The sequence below is a fragment of the Penicillium manginii genome (assembly GCF_028828005.1).
Source record: "Penicillium manginii strain IBT 31320 chromosome Unknown utg000005l:1.0-5665137.0:1.0-5668048.0, whole genome shotgun sequence".
Lineage (NCBI taxonomy): Eukaryota > Fungi > Ascomycota > Eurotiomycetes > Eurotiales > Aspergillaceae > Penicillium > Penicillium manginii.
Window position 1 is genome coordinate 485539 of NW_026643106.1, and position 21329 is coordinate 506867.

Genomic DNA, 21329 nt, shown 5'->3' on the forward strand with positions numbered 1-21329 from the left:
CGTTGACTAAGAAACCCCGGCCATCTTACCAAGACCTTTCTAAGCAGATCCCCATACGGGCCCTAAGTACGGACAAGTACAGATACACTCAGGTCGGTCCACCACCACTAAAGAAAGGCTTGGCGAGAGAGTCGAATTAGGTCAACCCAATGGCGCCACCGCCCCCCCCCCCCTCACATCAAATCTTAAGAGAATCTTTTCATTTGTTCAATTCTGTCCGAGTGATGAAGGGATACATTATCCATCACTAGCACAGACTTTGGCTCGGGCCATTTGCCACGCTGATGGAGAAGCTGCGCGGTAAAATCCCTAAAGACAAATGCATCAGTTGAAGCCTACAATGCTCCAGACAACATAATGCCCTCTTGTATATACACAGGCCAAATTTAATAGCGCTGGTCACACCTTGGAAAATTTCGATAATCAAACTAGTGACCAGTGTAGTAGCAAAGGGTGACCGATTTGTTCGCTACAAACCTATTCATTTATTATATCCGGGTTTATCGATATATATAAGGTGGTAAGATGAAGTCTCAGATAAAATCATAGTATTCGTCAAGAAGATCAAAGTTGCGTTCCTGGGCTGTGATCCATGCAGCCTATTTTGACCAACTTTGGGTGTAAAGGTGCAACTTACACTAGATAGAAGACCGAATTCATCCCATAGAAAAACCATTATCTTTTCCAGATATATATCAGCCGTTTCAATCAGATGATCACATGAAATCTCGAGTATAACTTGAGTGATACTACGGGGTCGTCCGCCTTCAATTAGAGGTGCTTTAACACTGTCAAACACTTATATTGGAAGAGATTCTTGAAATAGTGTTTTTATTGTAGCCAGCGGCCCGTGTCATCGTAGCTAGACTGCGGCACGGTTTTGGGTTTGGTCTTCAAATGCTAACCAAACCCAAATCGATTTGGTCTGCGGTTTTCATATCTTTACCAAACCCAAATCGATTCGGTTTGCGGTTCTAAGATCTTTACCAAAACCTAACCGCAAATTTTACGGTTAACCAAAACCGCAATGCGGTTACCTTGCGGTTAACCGCACTAGCATAAAAGATGAAGATCTTACCTATCTAAGCCACCCCACCGTTTTTATACACCTGATAACTAAGCACAAATAATGCATTCTTACATATGGTTTCGTTATTACTACTGTAATCATTTATTTTTCTTACTTTCTGTTGGAAATAATTTGAAATAGAGCGGTATTCTAAAAGATAAAATATTAGTCTACAAAGAATTCAAGTTCGAAGTTGGATTTTGGATATTGTTGGCGAGATTTACTGTGTGTTGTGATTAGTTTTTGTAATCGAGTATAGTTATCGCAGAAATATATATTTGACTTAGAGAGATTATGCTGCATCTTTAGGTCAGTAGAACATGAAAAGCCTAACTTGACTAATTTTTAAGTATTCTGAATTTTGATCATATGTTATAAAAGAGCTAGTTTTTTTACCTATCCCTAATAATTTTTAATCTAGTATTACAATATAAAAGTGTTAAAAAAGTGTGTCCTAAAAGTGCAAAGTTGCAGTGATAAATGGTTATCTTACGGTCGTGCTACGGTTACCTTGTGGTTATCCTGTGGTTTTTGCGGTTTTCAGGGGTATTTTGCGGTTATCTTGCGGTTATCTTGCGGTTTTTGCGGTTTTCGGTAATCTTAGTGCGGTTATTGTGAGGGGTCTTTGCGGTTAACCGCAGGATAACCGCATTAGTAGCTCTAATATCCAATTAGAGTATATCTTTGACTCCACTCTATAATTGCTTTTGCAACTCATCAATGTCCTCGGTCGCGTCTGGTGTTTGTGGTCCTCTCGTCGAATCTTGTAAGTTGTTTGTCTCTCATTTACACATATTGGCTCTTAAGACCATAGCCAAAGATGGCCTATACTTCATCAGTCTTCACCGATCAGCATTCTGATACTGACTTTCTCCTACCAGATGACCTACCATCACTCAATACATATTGTCGTACTGCCACCGAGTCAATTACACCATCCATTTGCTCTCAACAACTACAATTACCGCGAGCGCCCTTATTCCTTACACGTACTGGGCCACATCTTCAGCGATTTTGGATCCTTGTAGAAATGGACCCCGCAACAGGCCAAACTCGGAAGGATTTCACTGAGTGGTGGCTTCAAACAGAGTATAGCACAAGAAAAGACATCGAGACCACCATTCATTGGGACCACAAAAAGAGAGCTTCAGTCTGGGATCACTTTGAGCAAGTAGCTCATAAACGGACAGGAGAGCCTAAAGTTATGTGTAAGCGTTGCCTTACTACACTTACTCATCCAAATATTCGGCGTGGAGGAACATCACCAATGAACACACATCTGAAAGGGAATACCTGTCATCCAAAGCATGGGATTGGCAAGTTACTTGCGAAGCAGGTAAGTATATATACTCTCTTTAAGATACTGCTTTTAGCTAATAACTTATAATTTGTAGTCACAAACTTCAAGAGCAACTTTAACTACTTTCTCTGAAGAAACGCTTGCCCAGAAAGTCCTTTCTCTTATCCTCGTCGCACGGCTCCCATTCCGTATCCTTGATCGTCCAGAATTCCAGGAATTAGCTGATCTAATTGCTGTTGCTCCCTCACGGGTCAAACTACCCTCCCGGACGATTAGCCGACAACTACACTCGAATATCCAACAAGGACAACAGAGTATAATAGATATGCTCCCAGAGGATAGTAGACTATCTCTATCACTTGATTGCTGGACATCACCTTTCCAGCAGGGCTTTATGGCTATTACTGGTTATTTTCTGGATAACGATTGGGAGTATCGAGAGGCTCTACTTGGCTTTAAACCCTTACAAGGCTCACATACTGGGAGTAACCTAAGCTCAGTAGTTATTGGTATTCTCGAAAAGTATAAAATTGCCGATCGGGTTCTGTCAGTAACAACTGATAATGCTACCAATAACAATACAATGATGCTCAGTATTCAGGATGAGCTCAAAAGTCAGGGTGTTGGAAGTGACGGGCTTGGTAATGGTATATTTCGTGTTCCATGCCTGGCCCATGTGATCCAACTGAGTCTGAATCAACTTCTCGGAAAAATAAAAGCAATGCCATCCAATAATGAGGCAGAGGATGGATAGTCAGATGACCGTGAGCGCCAGGCGCGTTCTCAGCAATCAAAGAGAGATTATCCAGACATTGAACAAGGTATGTGATGATTCAGCAAAAAGAGAGAGAGAGAGGATAACAGCTAATAATAGTTATCTGTAGATCCGAAATCTTGCTATCTTTATTAATGCAAGTCCTCAGCGCCGAGCTGTATTTCTTGTAATCCAGTCCCAGGAGCCTCAACTGCTTCCTCTTCAAGATGTACGGACTCGATGGAATTCTACATTTCTGATGCTCGGCCGAGCCAAGCGACTACAGAAGAGCTTTCAAGAATACTGTACAGCACACGGCTATCTCCATTTTCAGCTTGACAAAGAAGAATAGCGTCAGATCGACTACTTACTGTGTATCACTGAGCCATTCTTCAAGTTCACAACTGCTCTCTCAAAAACAAAAGACACCACAATCCATCTTATCTTTGGTGTTTACAATAAGCTTTTCAATCACCTGGAGAACTCCGAGAACCAGCTTCGCCGAAAGAGACTCCCATGGAAGAAATCAATGCTGAGGGCATTGCAGGCGGTAAGGGAAAAGCTTTCTGAGTATTATCAAGCAACTGATAAGGAGTTTTATAGGGATCTTTATGGTATTGCTACCATTCTTACCCCATCAAAGAAACTTCGATTCTTTACCTCAAAAGATTGGCAAGGGGATATTGATTTTGGTGCAAGATATCGTGGGCGTCTTGAAAAAGAGTTCTGGCGATACAAACGGCGATTTTCAGATCAGGCTGAAGAATCATCCTCTAATGTCCAGCAGAACTCCAGTGATATTAATGAGATTGAGATGCTGTGTGACTCACAGACTTCATTTTATGCAGCAGAAGTACCAGCAGAGGAGGATGATGATGAACTGGCTCGATATCTTGTAAAAGGTAAGTCTAATTGCCTGTCTGCCTATCTCAGATACTAATTTTATCTAGGCCTTATTTCACAACAGCCCTGTTTATTCTGGAAGGAGCATCAAAAAGAGTTCCCAGTGCTGGCTGCTCTAGCCCGGGATATTCTTTCAATTCCTGCGAGTGGCGCAGGTGTTGAGCGTCTTTTTAACTGTGCTCGAGATATTTGTCACTACAGACGGGGCCGCCTTAACGCTGATACTATCAAGGAGTTGATGCTGCAATTGTGTGCTGTAAAATTCGAGGTTGAACAGAGAGAGATTGACTTTACAAAAGAGCTTGTACTAGCGGGTGAGGCAGCGATGATTGAACAAGACAGAGGATCAATAGCCCCTCTTCCAGCATTGGATCCAATTAGCGATATTGAAGAGAAGGAAGGAGAGAAGGAGGAGGAGGAGGAAGAGGAGGAAGATAGACAGGAGCCATCAGGAGAGACACAAAAACGAGCGCGTTCTGGAAGTACTAGCTCGCAGGAGGATCAAATGGAACACGAAGGCACACAGCGAGCGACGCGGATTCGCAAGAAGCCTAAAATGCCAGAGGGGTTCCAACTGGCGCCTTTGTAGCTTAAATACTGTCAGATTATATTTCTTGATTTGTTCTTCTATCCAGTTTCTTTGTTCTGTAGTCTCTGTATTCCGTATATCCTGGAGATGACTCTTCGCCTGAAAATTAGTCAGAGCTCTCATACATGACTAAAACAACAAAATTACCAAAAAAACTGCATAAAAATCTATCTGCCCAGCAGGTCACGAGGCTTAGCATGTTTGTATTGTTTACAAGACCGCGGTTAACCGCAAAACCGCAGCGGTTTTCATTTGAAGACCAAGACCGAACCGCAAAATTTTGCGGTCTTGGGATGAAGACCAAAACCGAACCGCAAAAATTTGCGGTTTTGATATGAAGACCAAAACCGCTGCGGTTTTGGTTAGGTTTTAGGTTAACCGCGGTCTTTGCGGTTAGTGCCGCAGTCTAATCGTAGCCATAGATAGTTCGCGACTGTAGATCATATCATAGATAAACTTAGGTTTAGATAAAGCTAGGTTTCAAGCCATCTTTGGTTGTCAATTTTCAAGAGTGTCATGACTTCCGTGAGCGGCAGATAGTTCAGCCAGCCTGCGCTGATTATCCATTGTTCTGTTGATCTTTGCTGTAGAAATGTTGCTGGCTTTCCAATGCAGTTCTCACCGCTTTTTTACCCAATAAAAAACAATAAGCGGTCACGGCGGCGCCGGAGATGTGTCATAGAATCAGACACAAACATTATCCTTCGATTATACTACATACAGTATTGTTGGCCGAAGTAAGGAGGTGGTAATTTACCATTTCCGGTCCTATGTTAACTTTATACCGTCATCATCGTACTCCTAAAATAGGTTTGTAGAGTCTCTTGTGATACAAGATGAACCAAAACCCCTAGCTTGGATTTATTCTTCTCCTTTCATTGACACCATGTCGTATGGACCATCTCCAACCACAACCTTTCACTCAAAGACATATCCAACCCTGTCTCCGACTCGACCAGAATTATCAGCAAAAGGTAAAAATGTCATTATTACCGGAGGTGGTACAGGAATAGGCGCCGAAACCGCTCGGTATTATGCTCAAGCAGGAGCATCTCGAATTGCTATCCTAGGTCGCCGAGAACAGCCTCTTCTGGAGACTAAAGAGTTGATCGAGAGGGACCATTCGGGAATTGATATTTTCGCTCTAGTCACCGATATAACGAGTAAAGATCAGGTCAATGCGGCGTTCTCACAGTTTGCCGAAAGCGGCCAAATACATGTGTTGATTAGCGGTGCTGCTGTGACCGGCCCTCAAGGTGCTGTCAAAGATGTAGACAGCGTCAAATTCCTTGAAGCTATTCACCAGAATATCCAAGGCTCCCTTCATGTTGCACAAGCCTTCCTCCAATATTGTTCAAACGATGCAGTAGCTATCGAAATCAATTCTTCTGCCGCATATCTCGATTTTGGGCCAGAGATAGCCTGCTATAGTGTCGCAAAGCTCGCGGTATTTCGACTTTGGGATTCTGTAGCAGCTGCACATCCAGATATTCGAGTCTTTCATGTTCAGCCTGGCGTTATAGATACGCAAATGTCCCAAGAAGCAAGAGGCGATGTCCCTCTGGACTACGAGGATGATGGTAAGTTGACTCCTTGATTCCCGGATAAGAAACGTGAGAGATGACTGATTTTCTCTAAGTTTCTTTACCAGCAAGCTTTAATCTATGGCTTGCAAGCTCCGAAGCATGCTTTCTGAACCGCAAGTTTGTTTGGGCAAACTGGGACGTGAATGAACTGAAAGCTCAATCGAAGGAAATTGGAAACGGTAGCAAGCTCGATATTGGACTGATAGGATAGCCTTTTGAATGAGCATTATTACAGTATGCTTGCAAGGTAGAATGGAATTCAATCAGGCAAGGGAATGCCATGGGGTCTGATTGCTTCACAGCTATTATTTAAGAGGTTTTAAACCGCTCCTAAAGATATCGCTTTGCTACGACACGTGCGTGTCCGCAACAAATCTTGTTTTTGAATTCCACTGTACAGCCAGGCCAGATACTTAAACCTCGTTTGTAGCCTAGAGAGTCTACTTCTCCCTTAACACTAGGTTATCACTCTTACATATAGCTCAGTGTCGAAGCATCCGCCTTTGACAAATCTAATCATTTTAGATATGTTAATCTTCTTATTCTGTACGTTGACAGTTCTATAGACGCAAGAAACGTCTTTGGATAGCTAGAGTACGCTTGATATAGTTTCCAACCCAATTCACGCCAACCGTTTCGGTCTCGGTCGCCGCAAGAACAATATTAGCCATATTGCGTACCATCTTATTCCTAGGGGTTGCACCATGGACGTCTATAGAGAAAATACCTTCCGTAAGTGTATCTTGTTCTACTTGAATCAGTATATGACTATTGGCGAGTGTGATAGCTTTTGAATTATGACCGTTAATACGATCGCATTAGCTTAATTCGGTATGCAATAGACACGCGCGGCAGCCGCAATAAAAGGAACATCTTTCTGTTTTAGGTTCGATTGCTAGTTCAATTCTACCCTCTTGATGGATAAAACTCTGTTATATTTTAGAACGTATTGGTGGCATAGTGCGTAATTCAGAAGAGACGCAAAAATTAAAGAGATGGCGGATGGTTTGTGGACTACGTTACACCGATTATTTAGCCTCGTACAATGAAAAAGCACATTCTGTAACTATCATATGGAACTAGCAATTACATATCAGCTGGTCAACATACGCCAAGGGCCGAGTTTAGTCTCAAAATGGCTTTAAGAGGCGTAATGTAGAGATCAACTTCCGTATAGATGCACTTGCCCATTGGTTATGTCAGGGTTGCCCCAGCCTAGCGCTACATCTTCATGCACGTTCAAAGGACAAGGTACTCAAACACGGATGGTGCAAACACGGATGGTGCAAACACGGATGGTGCAGATAAGACATATGATCAAGATGATGCATGACATTTTACTGTGGTCTAGACTTCCGTGGGCCAATTTTCTAGTGGATACACTCGTCCAGAGTCCCTTACAGCGACGATGCTCTAGCAATCCAGACAATCCACTCTTTTTGAGAAAGAGTGAAGTGCGCGTCCGTGTCTGTGATAGACAAAAATATGCAAGCTAGGCCGACCGTGCATGCTGAACAGTACTACTCCTCGTACATTCGCATATTGGCGTCTCGTCTTAGAACTACAAAAATTCGGCTGTGAAACCAGAAGCCCAAATAATATCGTACCTATTCACCAACGGAGAGGATGACCGGACAAGCAGCAAAATACGTGGGTCGCTTAAAGGACAAAGTCGTCCTCATTGTGGGGGGGGACTTCGGGCATCGGTTACGCCGTTGCAGAGGCGGCATTGGAGCACAACGCCATCGTGATTGTGGCTGGATCCAACTCAGTTAAGCTGGAGAATGCCGTCACCAGACTCAAATCATCATATCCGTCGCAAAGCTCTGGATCGCGACTGAGTGGGATTACTATTGATCTTGCCGACATCGAGAACCTGGAGACGAATGTGCAATCCGTCTTGCAATTTGCGGCCAATGGGGCGAAAATAAACCACGTCGTTATCACGGCCGCAGATATGATGCCACCGCCGCCGTCGCTGGCCGAAATCACTGTTCACAGTCTCGAGCGAACAAGCCGCATTCGTTATACCGCACCTCTAATCTTCGCCAAACATCTGCCTAAGTTCATGGACCAAGTTTCTGAAAATTCCGTTACCCTCACGAGTGGCGCCCACGGTCACAAGCCTGACCCTGGCTGGTCCGCCATGATCGGATACCTTGGAGCGGTGGAAACGATGATGAAGGGGTTGGCCGTCGATCTGAAGCCTCTCCGTGTGAATGTCGTGTCTCCCGGAGCGGTGATTACAGAGGTAGTGCGGGAAATGCTAGACGAGCACTACGATATGGCTATTGAAATGGCGAAAGAAAAGTCTTTAGTAGGCAGTGCCGGGACGCCAGAGAGTGTAGCACAGGCCTATCTGTATCTTATGAAGGACCAGTTTGTCACCGGGACGGTGTTGGAGACCAACGGCGGGCTGCTGTTGGTCTAAGAAGGCAAATGAATAGTGAATCTCACTCATCGCGTACATCAATAATATCGTCTTTGTCTGAAAGGATGTTGAGTTTATCCACTGGTTCTCCAAACATGAATAGAGCGTGGCAGTTGCAAGGCCTAGCTATCCGCTGGGCATACCCGTAATTTTGCCTGAATCGAAGGATAGTGAGTAGTCACACAGCGCTGTAGGTAAAATGCACAGTGTGATCGGCCGCATATCTTCCAATAGTGTGGGTAATACATCTTTTTTTGCATTGCCCCTTGCCTAAGATGACCCTGCAACTTGCAATACGTTGTACAGTCCTTAGCCACATGGAACAGTGACTACGGCAAACTAATGCAGATAATTAATCGTCTTTGGGAAGAGAATGGCGGTCAAGTGGTCATTTTCGTGATGTGATCCTGCTCGCTTTATGGGTGTGATGCATCCCAGGACACGAACAGAAGGTTTGTCATGGTCTTGACCCGTTCTAATACTATATTTTGGGCTAGAAACCGCTTTGAACCCAGGCAAAATCAACTTCGGTACTATATTGATTCTTCTACGTGTCTTGACACGTTCGAATTACCATGACGATTGAAGACACCAAGAGCCATGTGTCCCAAGGCATGCTGGCTAAAGGAGCTTCCACCTCTCCCATCTCCACAACCTTCGACGTACTGAGCCGATACTACCTTTTCACTGATACTCACCAGAGGGTCTGGTGGGAGAAGACCGGCCGGCTGTTCGACAAAGTCCTAGCTTCATCGGGCTATAGCCCTACCCGTCGCTTAGAGGCTCTCACGTTTTACAAACAAGTCCTGATTCCACTTCTGGGCCCCTATCCGCATCAATTCCGCAGCGCAATTACCCGGAGTGGGCTGCCGCTAGAGTTCAGCGTTAACTACCAGCAACGGGGAGACGTCGACCCGGTGGTTCGCATCGGATTCGAACCAGTAGCTCCAGCATCGGGAACAGAACTTGACCCCTACAACCAAATGCCGTGTGTTGATCTTTTGAACCAACTTGAAAAGCTGAATATACCGGGATTCGACCCATCAGTGTTCCGATATTTCCTGGACGCTCATACTGTCAACAACCACGAGAAAGTGCTGCTCAAGGAGAAGAAGATTGAAGGGAGCGACCTAACCTCCCAGGCTGCTTTTGGGTTTGATCTGAAGGAAAAAGCTATCTCAGTCAAGGGCTACACATTCCCCGCTATCAAGTGCGCGCTCAGTGAGAAAGGGTTTGGGGATTTCATTGCCCAATCCATTCAGCCCCTCGTGGCGCAAATGGGCCCCATCCCCTCGTTTGATATGGTGCACTCTTATCTGGAAGAGACGAATGGCTACAGCCAGTTTGCTTTCTGGTCCTTTGACTGTGTTGAACCTGCCCAATCACGCCTCAAGCTCTATAGCTCCCACAATAGCGTCGTCTGGTCTAAGGTAGAGGAGATATGGACCCTTGGTGGACGGGCCAAGTCGCCTGTCGTCCAAGAGGGTCTGAATTACCTCAAGGAGCTGTGGGAACTAACCAAGCTGTCCGAAGGGCATCGTGAATTCAATGGCGGCTTTGACGATGGCAATGATTCCACCGCGTCTCCAATGGTGTGGAATTACGAGATGAAAAAGGGCGAGGCCACCCCACTCACGAAGTTCTACTTCCCAATCCATGGTGAGAGTGATCAAAATGTCATTAGAGGCCTGGCCCAGTTCTTTTGCCGTATCGGGTTGTCTAAGTATGGTGATGACTACGAGGCGACGGTGCAGCACTATTTGTATGACTTTCCTACTTCCCCCAAACATTGATCAGATTGCTAACTGTGACAGCCCCGAAAGAGATCTGAGTAAAACCGCTCGTCTGACATCATGGATTTCGTTTGCGTATACGGAAAATACGGGGGTTTACCTGAGTGTATACTACCATTCTTCCGATGAATATCCATGGTTAAAACTAGAGGAGAACAATTAACACAATCAAGCGGTCTTTTACGCAGCGATTTGGCAGTTCATATCAAACTTATGCTTATCCAGAGCAAAATGAGAAATCCCGATCATCAGTAACTATTCTCTCGTAGACCACTGTGCCCGGTTTACTTGAATTCCTTATTCAAAAAAGAAACATATATAGATTGTTATTATATCTATAGTCACAAAAGTAGGTAAATATCACTCATGGTTTTTACACTCCAACCCGATTAAGGTAGAAAATTTCACAAAATATGGCATGATTTATGTATGAATTGAAAGCCTTGGCCCACCTTTCACCTCACAAGTGTGCTTTAACGCCAGGATGTATATCTTCCTCACGGTAGATGAAAGTAAAAATTTTTTGGAACTTTTCGGCTTGACGTATCGTGAGTAGTTCTTGTGCAAAAGGCACGTGCAAATCTACAATTCAACCGTCATGGTTACAAAAAGTCGGTGAGGTTCGATCAGGGGCCTGAACGACGCATAAGATCTATCTAGGCCTTGTATGTTACACATAGACGCATGAAGAATAGGAAGACGGGCCCGTCTGCAAGGGTGACGCATCTCTGAGTGGGTCGGCCCGATGCGTTGTCTTGCCAAGTATCGAGCAAGACTATCAAAGCGCACGCATTAACTAGTTACTTTCCTGCGTACAATCATCAAGGAAGTAGATTAGTATCTGAAGCTGTATCTTTTCTGCGTCTTTCCTTCCGCATGATGCTAACTCTCATTATGGGTTAGGCCATAATCTTCCATTTCTCTCACCCCATCTCGTGCGGTGTATTTAGTCTTAACACTTTTTTTTGTCGATAATGAAAGATCACAAGATCACTTTACTTTTCACCCCAATCGCTTTTGACACCCTAATCTAATTTCCAAAGGCACCATGACAGTCACAGTCAAGCCTCCCACCTCAGGGGAAATCAAAGTCAATGGCGATTCCGAGAACGCGAGTCCGCCATTCAAGTGCTTCGCCTTTCAGGATCATGCCGAGCATGCCTGGTGGGACAAGACGGCGGCAATACTGTCTAAAGTTCTCCAATCTGCCCAGTACAGTGTTGAAAACCAGTATCTTTATATGATGCTGTACAGGACTGTTCTGATTCCTCGCCTCGGGCCACACCCCCATACTTGGGATTCCTTCATCACGTATTCCGGAATCCCAGTGGAATTCAGCATTAATTTCCAGGAGAATGGTCCTCCCACAGCTCGGATCGGGTGGGAGCCTACTAGCCACAAGTCAGGTTCCTCGGCAGACCCAATCAACCAGGCCACTATCACCGAGGCAATTGCCACCATGTCCGAACTCAATCTCAAGGGATTCAACTCTCAGTACCTCAATCATATGATAGAATCACTCACCGCTACTAGCGAAGAATCCACCGAGGTTGGTCGTGATCACTTATATCTCCTCAGGATGAAGAATCAAGTGTCCTTCGGGCTCGATCTCAAGGACGGAGAGGTCTCTGTCAAATGCTACTTGTATCCAGCCCTGAAGTCGTACCTGACGGGCAAGTCGTTCAGAGCCTTGGTGAATCACGCGGTGGACTCCATCGGTGGGGTCTGCTATCCCGCCTTGGATACAGTCCACGAATATCTAGAGAGTGCAGGATTGTACAACCAGTATTCTTTTATTGGAATTGATTGCACTGCTGTTTCCAAATCTCGCCTTAAAGTGTACAATACAATCCAGGACGTGACATGGTCTAAGCTGCAAGACATATGGACTCTGGGTGGTCGCTTCAAGTCCCATGCCACTATACAGCGCGGGCTTCAGTTCGCCCAAAAGTTCTGGCAGCTGGTTACTTTGGATCAGGTGAGTGATTACGAGTGTCCTTTCGAGTCATACCAAGCTATCCTTACTTACTATCCGGTCTCAGGAGAAAATGGACGTAGGCATCTGGAGTTACGAACTCGCGACTGGATCCAGCAGTTTCCTTAACCCGAAGTACTATTTCATTCTTCATGGTCTCAACGACATTCAAAATGCCCAGGCTATTGTAAAGTTTTACGAATATGTCGGATGGCATGACTTGGCTGCAACATTCATCGACTCGGTCAAAGGATACTTGTTCGTTTGCCCTCCTGATTGCTCCTGGGTGTCGATCCATGCTAACTACTTCATAACGTGATAGTCCCAATTTTGGATCTGGAGAGACGTCGAACTTGATACAATATGTTTCATTAGCATACTCGGAGAAGACAGGCGTATATCTGAGTGTTTATTACCACAGTTCTCTATAGCCAGATAGCTCGTTGTCAGGAAAGAAGATTTACCTCTGATTTGATGATCCTTTTGACTTCCACAGGTTATCTAGTGCGCTAATAATTCTTGGTACTGCTTGTTCATTTCTCTGTTCCACAAGCTTGGTGGTTTGATCGGGCCGTGTATAGAGCTAGGTTCATAGTCAATAATTCCCTTGGTATCATCGACCAAACTGGTCCATGTAGCAAATCAAGTGTTCAATTGAAAATTTGAACACGATATTCCTGAAAGTCAGAGGGAAGATATTTTTCAATCTTGAAGATCTAAATTCTACACTGAGCAGATTGATTGGTAAAACCACTTTTGGAAAGTCTAAGTTGGTAAATTGCAAGCATCGCATAAGATCGCTGAATTGAAGGACAACCTATTACACAGAGACAAGAGAAGCCCACCGCCTTCATACAACAATCCAGTCCAGTTAGTAAGTAGATGCTATCTGCGTTGTCCATGATTTGACATGATCTACAAAGCTATAATACGGCCACAGAGAAGCCCACCCCCGATCAACTCGACACATGCCATCTTCATCCCACCGCTCTGAACCCACCCCAACTCGAGTTAGAAATAGGTCATCAGGGTCCCAAAACCCTTTGAGAGCCACAAGGCGATGGTAATGGGATCCCCAGAACACCTGGGAAGGGTGGTTTTCGTACGGGAACGGTATGCCAAGGTATCCTCCCATCCTCCCCTGTTCAAGGGCCTGAAGCGCCGGCAGCTGCACCATCGCCAGTTCTCGCTGGACATGGTCGTAGGCAATCCAATCAGGAGCTGAGGGCAGGCTGTGGCCCAGGGTTAGGGACATTATAGCATTTTGCCAGGATGGATGGATAGCGCGATCCGCTGTGTCTTTGCGTCGTACGGCGGGCCCACCGACCATTCCCTCCAGACTTACCACATTTCCAGGCTTGTAACTGAGCTGGGCGAGAGTTTGGCTAATCCGCGAAGGCCCCTGAGCCGACGTCATTAGCTCTCGTGAAACTAGTCGTGACGCGGTCATCATCCCCATGCCGGCCTGGTCCAGACCTTTGGGAATCGCAAGATACGCGGACAATCGGTCAAAGGACTCCTCGGACGACTCCACTGATAACCCACGCGCTTCGATACTTTTTCGTAGTTCATGGAGAACATCGGGAACGTCCACTTGTGTTTTGTTAATGAGATAGGACTCAATGGTGAGAAGTGCCGCGTTGCCAGGCATAACCGGGATCGCAAAAGCTTGTACAGCGTCACCGCGATCTACCAGGACAGGGATTGCATGGAATAAATCGGTGACAGCTTCCCAGAAGGCAGCGTTTTGCCCATGGGGACTGATCACATTCAGTTTCGATACGGTGGCGGGAACATCGGGATAGGTACGGAATGTGACGTGGACGATGACCCCAAACGTGCCCCCGCCGCCTCCGCGAACAGCCCAAAAGAGGTCCTGATTCTGGTACTGGTTCGCAGTGACATAGACCCCCCTAGAGTGAAAATTTAGATCAGTCATATACAGGGCCTTCTAAGACCAGCTGGCCGCTTACCTGCGCCGTTACAACCCCAATTTCCAACACATTGTCGACCCCCAGGCCTCGCGACGGGGTCAAAATTCCATAGCCACCACCTTGCATCCAACCACCCGCAATTCCAACTGTACTGCAGCTTCCTCCTACCACGGTATATCCCGCCTCAGCGGCCGCCGAGTAGAGCTCCCCTGTGAGCACCCCCGCCCCTACTGTCACTGCGGGGCCGTCTGAAGGCACTGATTTACCGACTGGAGCCTGAGGAGTGAACGATTCCAGATGATCAATACCCTTAAGACCAGCGGTATGAAGCTGCAGTGAGTTGGGGGCTGATGAACGTCCTGCCAGATCGTGACCGGTGTTGCGAATGGCCAGTCGCAGGCGATGGGAGGCAGCAAATTGGATCACCTGCTGCACCGCCGACACAGACCGGACATGGGCCGAGTAGTGTGCCACGCGACCCTGGTGGCATTGACCGCGTTCCGGTATGTCTTGGGCGTGGCAACTCTGCTTCTGTGGTCGTGATTGTTCCCAGGTGTCTATCTGCAGCACGGCTGCCATAAAGTAAACAATTAGCTTCAGCGAGAGTAACTTTGGAGACTCCTCCAGGGCATGGCCAGTTTACCGGGATTGTTAACGCGCCATGTGGTGTTGCGATAGTTTTGAACGAGCTCATCACAGGAGCTTTTGGAATAATCCTTTTCGTAGCACACAGCTCCAGCTGGGCGTAATTCTACCAGATAGCCATTGATGGTCTCATTGAAGTGACTCCACGCCGCCGGCGAGGGCCAGCAATCATCATTTGGACCACACCGGCATCGGGACTCCTGGTCGTTGGAGAAGTAATGTCCTAAGCCGAGGGCAAGGATCAGAAAAATTCCAGCGAGCCGGAACGCCATCATGAGATGATTCACGGCGAGAGGCTGAAGTTGACCCGCAGTCGGGTCTTGGAAGTCAAGCGGCGTTGGGTGGAAAGTGGAAGTAGAACGGAGGGGAGGGGGAGACCAGAGTTGACGATGAAGAAACAGAAGAAGAACAGGAGTGATAGATAGAGAGAGAGAGAGTTTCTTTAGACTACCATGAATGGCGCACGATAGGAGTGGAATTCGAAAACTACGAAATCTCGAAAAAGCATCACCAGCCTCGCACTCCCAACGATCTCGCCCATGATAGGATTCATGACGATTAGGTGGACCTGCAAGGGGGAAGTACCACCGCATGGCGTGACTGAATGTGCATATGAAGGGGCAATCTGTTCATGCAGCATACTGGTTCCATTCCCCAGTCTGTGATTGCGCCGATAACATGGAGTAGTCCACACTATGGGTCCCTTCTATCAAAAAGCCGAAAAGTTGCTACAAAATTAGCAAAGCCAGGATCATTGATCTATCAGATTTTTGAAGGCCGGAAGTATAGTAAATGTAAATTTGCAAAAAAAAAAAAAAAAAAAAAATAGTTTGTCTTAAAGCAGACTATTACAATGGGACCGGCTACTGCGGATCGGGCCGTACTGTACCAGCGCTTCACAGTATGCAACCCAACTTCTTTCATATGGCCATGTTTTAGTTTCTTTTTTAGATAATTTTGCAAGAGAGTACAGAGGATGTTTCCGTGGCTTTACGCCATGAGCTTGCGTTGGCCAAGCATAGAGTAGTAGTAATTCAGTCTGCCCGGGGGCTGCTAAACTGCTACGTGTGCTGTGGAAAGACGTCTGCAAACCATTCCGCACATGTCATAAGGGATTCTCGGCCTCCAGCCCCTTGTTTAGCCCGCTGGGCCGTTTTCTTCAGTTCAGCTGCAGTCTGAGATTCGGTGATACCAAACCCAAATATTTCACCGGCCCTCATTTGATAAAACTGGAACACATCTTTGGACTCCTTCAACTCGGGCTTGTCAAAGGCTGGGAATGTTGACGGGTCATTATATCCAATAAACCGTGCCGGCTGGTTTCTGACTAGAGATAAAACGTTAACAACCCACCAACGACAGGAATAGGGTACGCGGGTTTGGAATACCTCGGGCAAAGGTGTCCACCACATCCGCAAAGGACTGGATATCACCGACAGCTTGGACGGTGCGCCGGTTCCAACGAAGTGGGTTCAAGAAGATACCATGGACCAAGTCACCGAAATCTTCCTCAATACAGATCCAAGGTACGCTCTCACCACCCCCGATCAGCGGACTCCGTAACGTAAGTTGTCCCTCGGAATCTTTGTTAAACGGGAACCCGCCAAATCCCTGGTAGAAAGATGGCATGAGAAAGTCCTCCATATACCACGAGGACATGATCGGGGTAAAAGTGACGAAAGCTGGATTTTCTCGGCCCCAGGCCTCGCCCCATGCCTTGACTGTCGCGGAAGGGTCAGCATTTCTAAGAAACTAACACTCTTCGTTCATTCATCGGGAGCCCTTGGGGAAGGTGCATACTGTCCAAAATTGGGGTGCGGATTTTGCCATTAGTGAGAGCCTCTGCGGATGGCTGAGAGCTGAACACAACGTGTGGGATAGCAGCGACAGCCGCGCTCCTCAGAATGCGGTTCCCAAGGTCCAGATCATACCGGCCATTTCTCACAGCGTCCTGGTGGTAGTCAGTCGGGGCAGCTCCTACCCGGGTCTAAGAGAAGAAAAGACCATAGGAGTGGAACTAAAGTACCGTGTTTGAATAGGTATTGTTAATAAAGATACCCCAGCTACCAGCGATGGCATTGAGAATGGAGTTTTCGTCAAAGCCATCAGTTTGCACCACGTCTGCACCCAGTGCCCGAAGCTCGCTTGCCTTGCTAGATGACTTATCTCGGGTGAGGCATCGCACATGGAACTCTGAGTTTTTGAGAAGAGAACGGGCAACCGAGCCTCCCTGTTGACCTATGCCATCGTGAGATCATGTCAGGAACAGCCCCAGCAATATTTCACTACGCCCTCGAAGAGCCATCAATATATGGAATATGGCTGGCTCACCGGTAGCTCCAACCACAGAGATAGTCTTGCGCTCTGTAGAAACTGTCATGGTTCTGTGGAGGAAGTGGATGAGAATGGATAATTCGTGTGATGAATGGTTTTTCAGGACCAGGATGTGTTACCAACCGTTGATCAGTCTGACGAACGGAGCCTTGTGAAAGCCTGACCGGTACGTAAGCATACGTACGGAGTACATCGTGTCTTGACCCGATCACCCATTTTCTACTAGTAGGGGGAATACTCCAGTTTTTCTGGGCCTGGAAAAGAATTCTGATAGGAAGCTCTGGAATTACCGCTTAGGTACGGGATGGTCCCGCAAGGGACCTGGAGTTGACATTTTCTCCACACTGTTCATGCAGAGTCCAGTTTCACAGCATGGAGGCACATTTTATCGCCAAAAAACATGCATAATATGACATGTCGAATTTGATCTAATATCTATCGTCGGTGTGAACTAGGATCTGAAGAACAATCGATACGGATCTACTAGCCCGGTATGCGCCTTGTATTTTCAGCCAAGTGACTACCTCGCTATGGGACAGCAAGGACTCTGAACCTACACGTTCACGTACATGCAGTGTATGCAATACTCATCGTTAGCGCCATCAGCAAATGCGATGTACATATTAAATCATTTGGCGGGAAAATCTTTTTAAAAATCACACGGTATAGCTGAAATAGGAGCTACGCAATCCAATCACCACCGTTAAAAGCGATATATTTTACCATAACATGTTAACTTCCACACACTTAGCAAGCTTCTAAGTTTTTGATAAATTATACGTGTTCAATTAGATACCAAGCTATGATAATGCAACAAAATTAGAATCGGCAGTTCTCAGCAGTATTATTATGAAATCAATCGAAAGTTTGCACTGTTATGCAGCAATATAGTACCGAAACTAGAGTATTTGAACTTTTGAAAGATATCGCCTGATCTCCATGTCGTGAAATATACTGAATCTCTCAAAAATTAATAGATGATATGTTTTAAACATCCAGCTATAAGAGAAAGTCCGCGTAGATCACTCCAGCGCTATTGCTCAGATATTGAGATGTATATTATCGCATTTACTGTATATCCGACAGCTCAGTGCTAAATGTATCTCTAGATCAATGTCTCATACAACCGAAAATGAAGTCCCTCAAAGCTAGATGCCTTTGCAATGCTGCTAGCTGGGCTGAGCAGAGTGACCTAGACCAGTTTACAGAATTCAGTAATAAGGATCGTACAAGTGTCGCGCTGATCGGTCGACGTTGAAATAGATTATACAACGACTGAGGGTGAAGGTGTACGCTGCTTGATAGACATGCGTCGTTGCTCTAAAGAAGGGTAGCTACTGTCTTCATCACACTTCCTGATGTCGAATTTCAACAAGAAGTGGGCCAAGATGAGACGCAGCAGATCCGCAGCGAGTTGCTTGCCCGGGCTAGGAAGCGTCAGTAATGCACTAGGCCACGATGGGGACACAGACTGGTAAACTCACCAGGCGTGCTTCCCGTCACCAAACTGGCGTGTTCTAGGGGTCGAGCCAGCTATTTTGTAGTTGCTTGGTTTGTCTGACTGCTTCCCGAGCTTGTGGAATCGGAAGGCATCAAATTCTTCCGGGTTATCGTAGTACCGTTCATCCATATGAAGCTGCGTATTTGGGGCAAAAACTAATGTTCCCTTGGGTAGCTTTAGGCCGTTAGTAAAGGTGAAGTCTTTCTTAATGATACGATGCACTGTGGCTGCGGGAGTTTGTCAGAATTTAACCCATGGAACACAATGAGGCAGATGATTCAGGATTTTCGACAAGGGAACAAGTCGCAGTGAGGCTTACCTGGGCCCACGGGCTGCAGGCGCATGGTTTCTTTAATGAAACTGTCCAGTTTCGTCATGGCTTCGATAGATTCCCTGCAGACCCCTTCATGGTCGCGGATGGCTTGCTCAACTTCGTTGCGAAGATCTTCGATCAACTCGGGCCGTTGAGTGAGCTCGTAGAAGCACTTTGTAAGTACCTGAATTGCTATCAGTATCATTGAACTCAATAAATCCATGGATATAGTGACATATTCATACCGAGCCGGCGGTGTGAACGGCGCCAAAGATGGAGGATACCAGCAACCCAGCCACATCGAATGGGGTGTACTCGCCGGGTGTTTCTCGCTTTGTCCACTCCCACACCCACTGGGCGAGTGTCTGCAAACAATTTCAGCTTCATTATCGCAGGGTAACAAGGGTGATTTTCAATCACGAACCATTTGGTCTTCTTTGGCATCGGCACCGTGCTTCATGTCTTCGACGATGAGACCGCTCAATTCAGCCTGCATGCGAGAGGCGGCAAAATGCGGTCCCAACAAGCTATGCGACGAGTTAGTTGAATCGATGCGACTCAAATAACAGGCGAGACGAGGGTACATACGGTCTCAATATGCGCGGCAGCCACGAGATCTGATTTCCACTCACTGGGACGGCCGAGCCATACCTCATGAACAACGAGATGGCATCGGGGTCACGGCAGAGCGGGTGTCCCACCAACACTCGTCCAATCATGCGCAGCATCAATGCCAGTGCAACCGGAAGGCAGTCGAAATCACACCACACTGAGTCGATGTTAGCTGACCATAACGTATATTCGCGGGCCAGGGACGACATTTACCGCCCGGAGGGATGTTGAGTTCGGCGATCATGCCAAACTCTTGCTCCTTGACGAGCTCCTGAAAGTATGTGGAGTTCTTTCCTGATGTTCGGTTTCTTGACCAAACCACGGCCTTTGAGAGAGCTGACACCGGGACGTGGTTGAGAGAGTCTGCAACACCCGGGCACGTGTACATGGTCTGGAATAGCTGTGGACGTGGTTTGTCAGGATGCCCATCTTGGACCATAATTTCCGGAAACAGGCAGGACTCACATCTTCACTGACGGCGTCCAGGGATGCGTACTCAGGGCCGAGGACCTGATATTCGCGAACCATTTGATCGTTGCATATACAGACCTCCCACCTGTTCCGTGTCCGTATTTGGAACGCATAATCGCCGTGCTTGGATTCATTGTCAGTATTGTCCATTGAAATGGCATATATATCTCGATCAAACAACCGACCTTGCCGTATCCTTCTTGAAGCAATTGGTCACTGTTCGCCGGCCACTTTAGCCCGGACCATCTAGACGCCAGAATTCCCTTAGGGCCAACGGTGGGTAGATCAATCTATTAGACCATCGTTAGTTCATGGTTTTGGTATCGACCGAGCGGCTTCAAATCCATACCCATGAGCGATAGTAGCGAACCCAGCGAACAAACAGCCAGACAGCAAGAAAGCCTCCGAATGCCTTAATCTCTGGGAATCTTCCCAAATGATGATAGAGGATATTTATAAGACCTGTGTTCTCCATACTGAATTCGGCATTCGAAGAAATATCGTTACAATATGCTTCTATGCTTCAAATCAGTGGTGGAACGCTGTGAATTCGTTGATATCTTTATATTATTGCATGTAATTAGTCATTGTTACCTCTATCATTACTCGCTGACCGCTTTTCTGAAAACCCCTTCCTTCGAAAGAGGATTGTTCCAATTCGGTGTCCAAAATGTGGGCCCGATGGAAATCAAGATGAAGTCATGAACCGAAAGGAATGTTACTCAGCATATATGGCTGCTTCTCCTTGCAGGCTGAGCAAGGGTCAGGTGCAGTCGGAATTGCAGGTACACATCGCTTCATCTTTTCGAACATTAATTGTATAGTGTTGTTCAGGTATCTTACCGTTTATGGGACGAAACGAGGCGAGGATCCTTTTCAAGACCTGCAAAACGAAAATAATGACTCACAATTTAACCGGATCAAGATGATGCCAAAATTAGATGAATAACAATGATATGATATACCGGCAAAGCGAATGGTTCTACCTAACACGTCACCTTATTGAATGAGTTGAATTGTAATTTTCAACTCCTACTTTTAGGGCCTAACATTATTTGGCTCTGTTTATATGGTATAAGTACGGGTTTAACACTACTTTAGGAGCCTTAGGTTATTTTG

The 21329-nt window shown here is 46.3% G+C and overlaps 8 protein-coding genes across 8 annotated transcripts; 5 read left to right on the plus strand and 3 right to left on the minus strand.

Annotated features, from left to right (window-relative positions):
- Positions 1 to 1789: 1789 nt before the first annotated feature.
- Positions 1790 to 3123, plus strand: N7533_006548 (zinc finger BED domain-containing protein; the record flags this gene model as incomplete). Its single annotated transcript, XM_057103198.1, has 3 exons — positions 1790 to 1835; positions 1951 to 2405; positions 2464 to 3123. The coding sequence occupies 3 exons, from the start codon at positions 1790 to 1792 to the stop codon at positions 3121 to 3123; spliced, it is 1161 nt and encodes a 386-aa protein (XP_056958155.1).
- A 2378-nt stretch (positions 3124 to 5501) lies between these two features.
- On the plus strand, positions 5502 to 6412 carry N7533_006549 (SDR family oxidoreductase; the record flags this gene model as incomplete). The annotated part of the gene is made up of 2 exons (XM_057103199.1): positions 5502 to 6195; positions 6255 to 6412. 2 exons carry the CDS (start codon positions 5502 to 5504, stop codon positions 6410 to 6412), a joined length of 852 nt encoding a protein of 283 aa, XP_056958156.1.
- A 1415-nt stretch (positions 6413 to 7827) lies between these two features.
- N7533_006550 (Glucose/ribitol dehydrogenase) lies at positions 7828 to 8632 on the plus strand (the record flags this gene model as incomplete). The annotated part of the gene is made up of 2 exons (XM_057103200.1): positions 7828 to 7851; positions 7874 to 8632. 2 exons carry the CDS (start codon positions 7828 to 7830, stop codon positions 8630 to 8632), a joined length of 783 nt encoding a protein of 260 aa, XP_056958157.1.
- Positions 8633 to 9207: 575 nt separating this feature from the next.
- On the plus strand, positions 9208 to 10588 carry N7533_006551 (Aromatic prenyltransferase DMATS type; the record flags this gene model as incomplete). The annotated part of the gene is made up of 2 exons (XM_057103201.1): positions 9208 to 10394; positions 10447 to 10588. 2 exons carry the CDS (start codon positions 9208 to 9210, stop codon positions 10586 to 10588), a joined length of 1329 nt encoding a protein of 442 aa, XP_056958158.1.
- Positions 10589 to 11473: 885 nt separating this feature from the next.
- N7533_006552 (Aromatic prenyltransferase DMATS type) lies at positions 11474 to 12719 on the plus strand (the record flags this gene model as incomplete). Its single annotated transcript, XM_057103202.1, has 2 exons — positions 11474 to 12403; positions 12468 to 12719. The coding sequence occupies 2 exons, from the start codon at positions 11474 to 11476 to the stop codon at positions 12717 to 12719; spliced, it is 1182 nt and encodes a 393-aa protein (XP_056958159.1).
- Positions 12720 to 13271: 552 nt separating this feature from the next.
- Positions 13272 to 15251, minus strand: N7533_006553 (FAD-binding oxidoreductase; the record flags this gene model as incomplete). The annotated part of the gene is made up of 3 exons (XM_057103203.1): positions 13272 to 14351; positions 14374 to 14906; positions 14978 to 15251. The coding sequence occupies 3 exons, from the start codon at positions 15249 to 15251 to the stop codon at positions 13272 to 13274; spliced, it is 1887 nt and encodes a 628-aa protein (XP_056958160.1).
- Positions 15252 to 16040: 789 nt separating this feature from the next.
- N7533_006554 (NmrA/HSCARG family protein) lies at positions 16041 to 17359 on the minus strand (the record flags this gene model as incomplete). The annotated part of the gene is made up of 5 exons (XM_057103204.1): positions 16041 to 16306; positions 16368 to 16700; positions 16780 to 16930; positions 17006 to 17217; positions 17311 to 17359. The coding sequence occupies 5 exons, from the start codon at positions 17357 to 17359 to the stop codon at positions 16041 to 16043; spliced, it is 1011 nt and encodes a 336-aa protein (XP_056958161.1).
- Positions 17360 to 18577: 1218 nt separating this feature from the next.
- Positions 18578 to 20267, minus strand: N7533_006555 (cytochrome P450; the record flags this gene model as incomplete). The annotated part of the gene is made up of 8 exons (XM_057103205.1): positions 18578 to 18740; positions 18798 to 19041; positions 19134 to 19311; positions 19373 to 19492; positions 19552 to 19654; positions 19716 to 19896; positions 19953 to 20139; positions 20205 to 20267. 8 exons carry the CDS (start codon positions 20265 to 20267, stop codon positions 18578 to 18580), a joined length of 1239 nt encoding a protein of 412 aa, XP_056958162.1.
- Positions 20268 to 21329: the final 1062 nt, after the last annotated feature.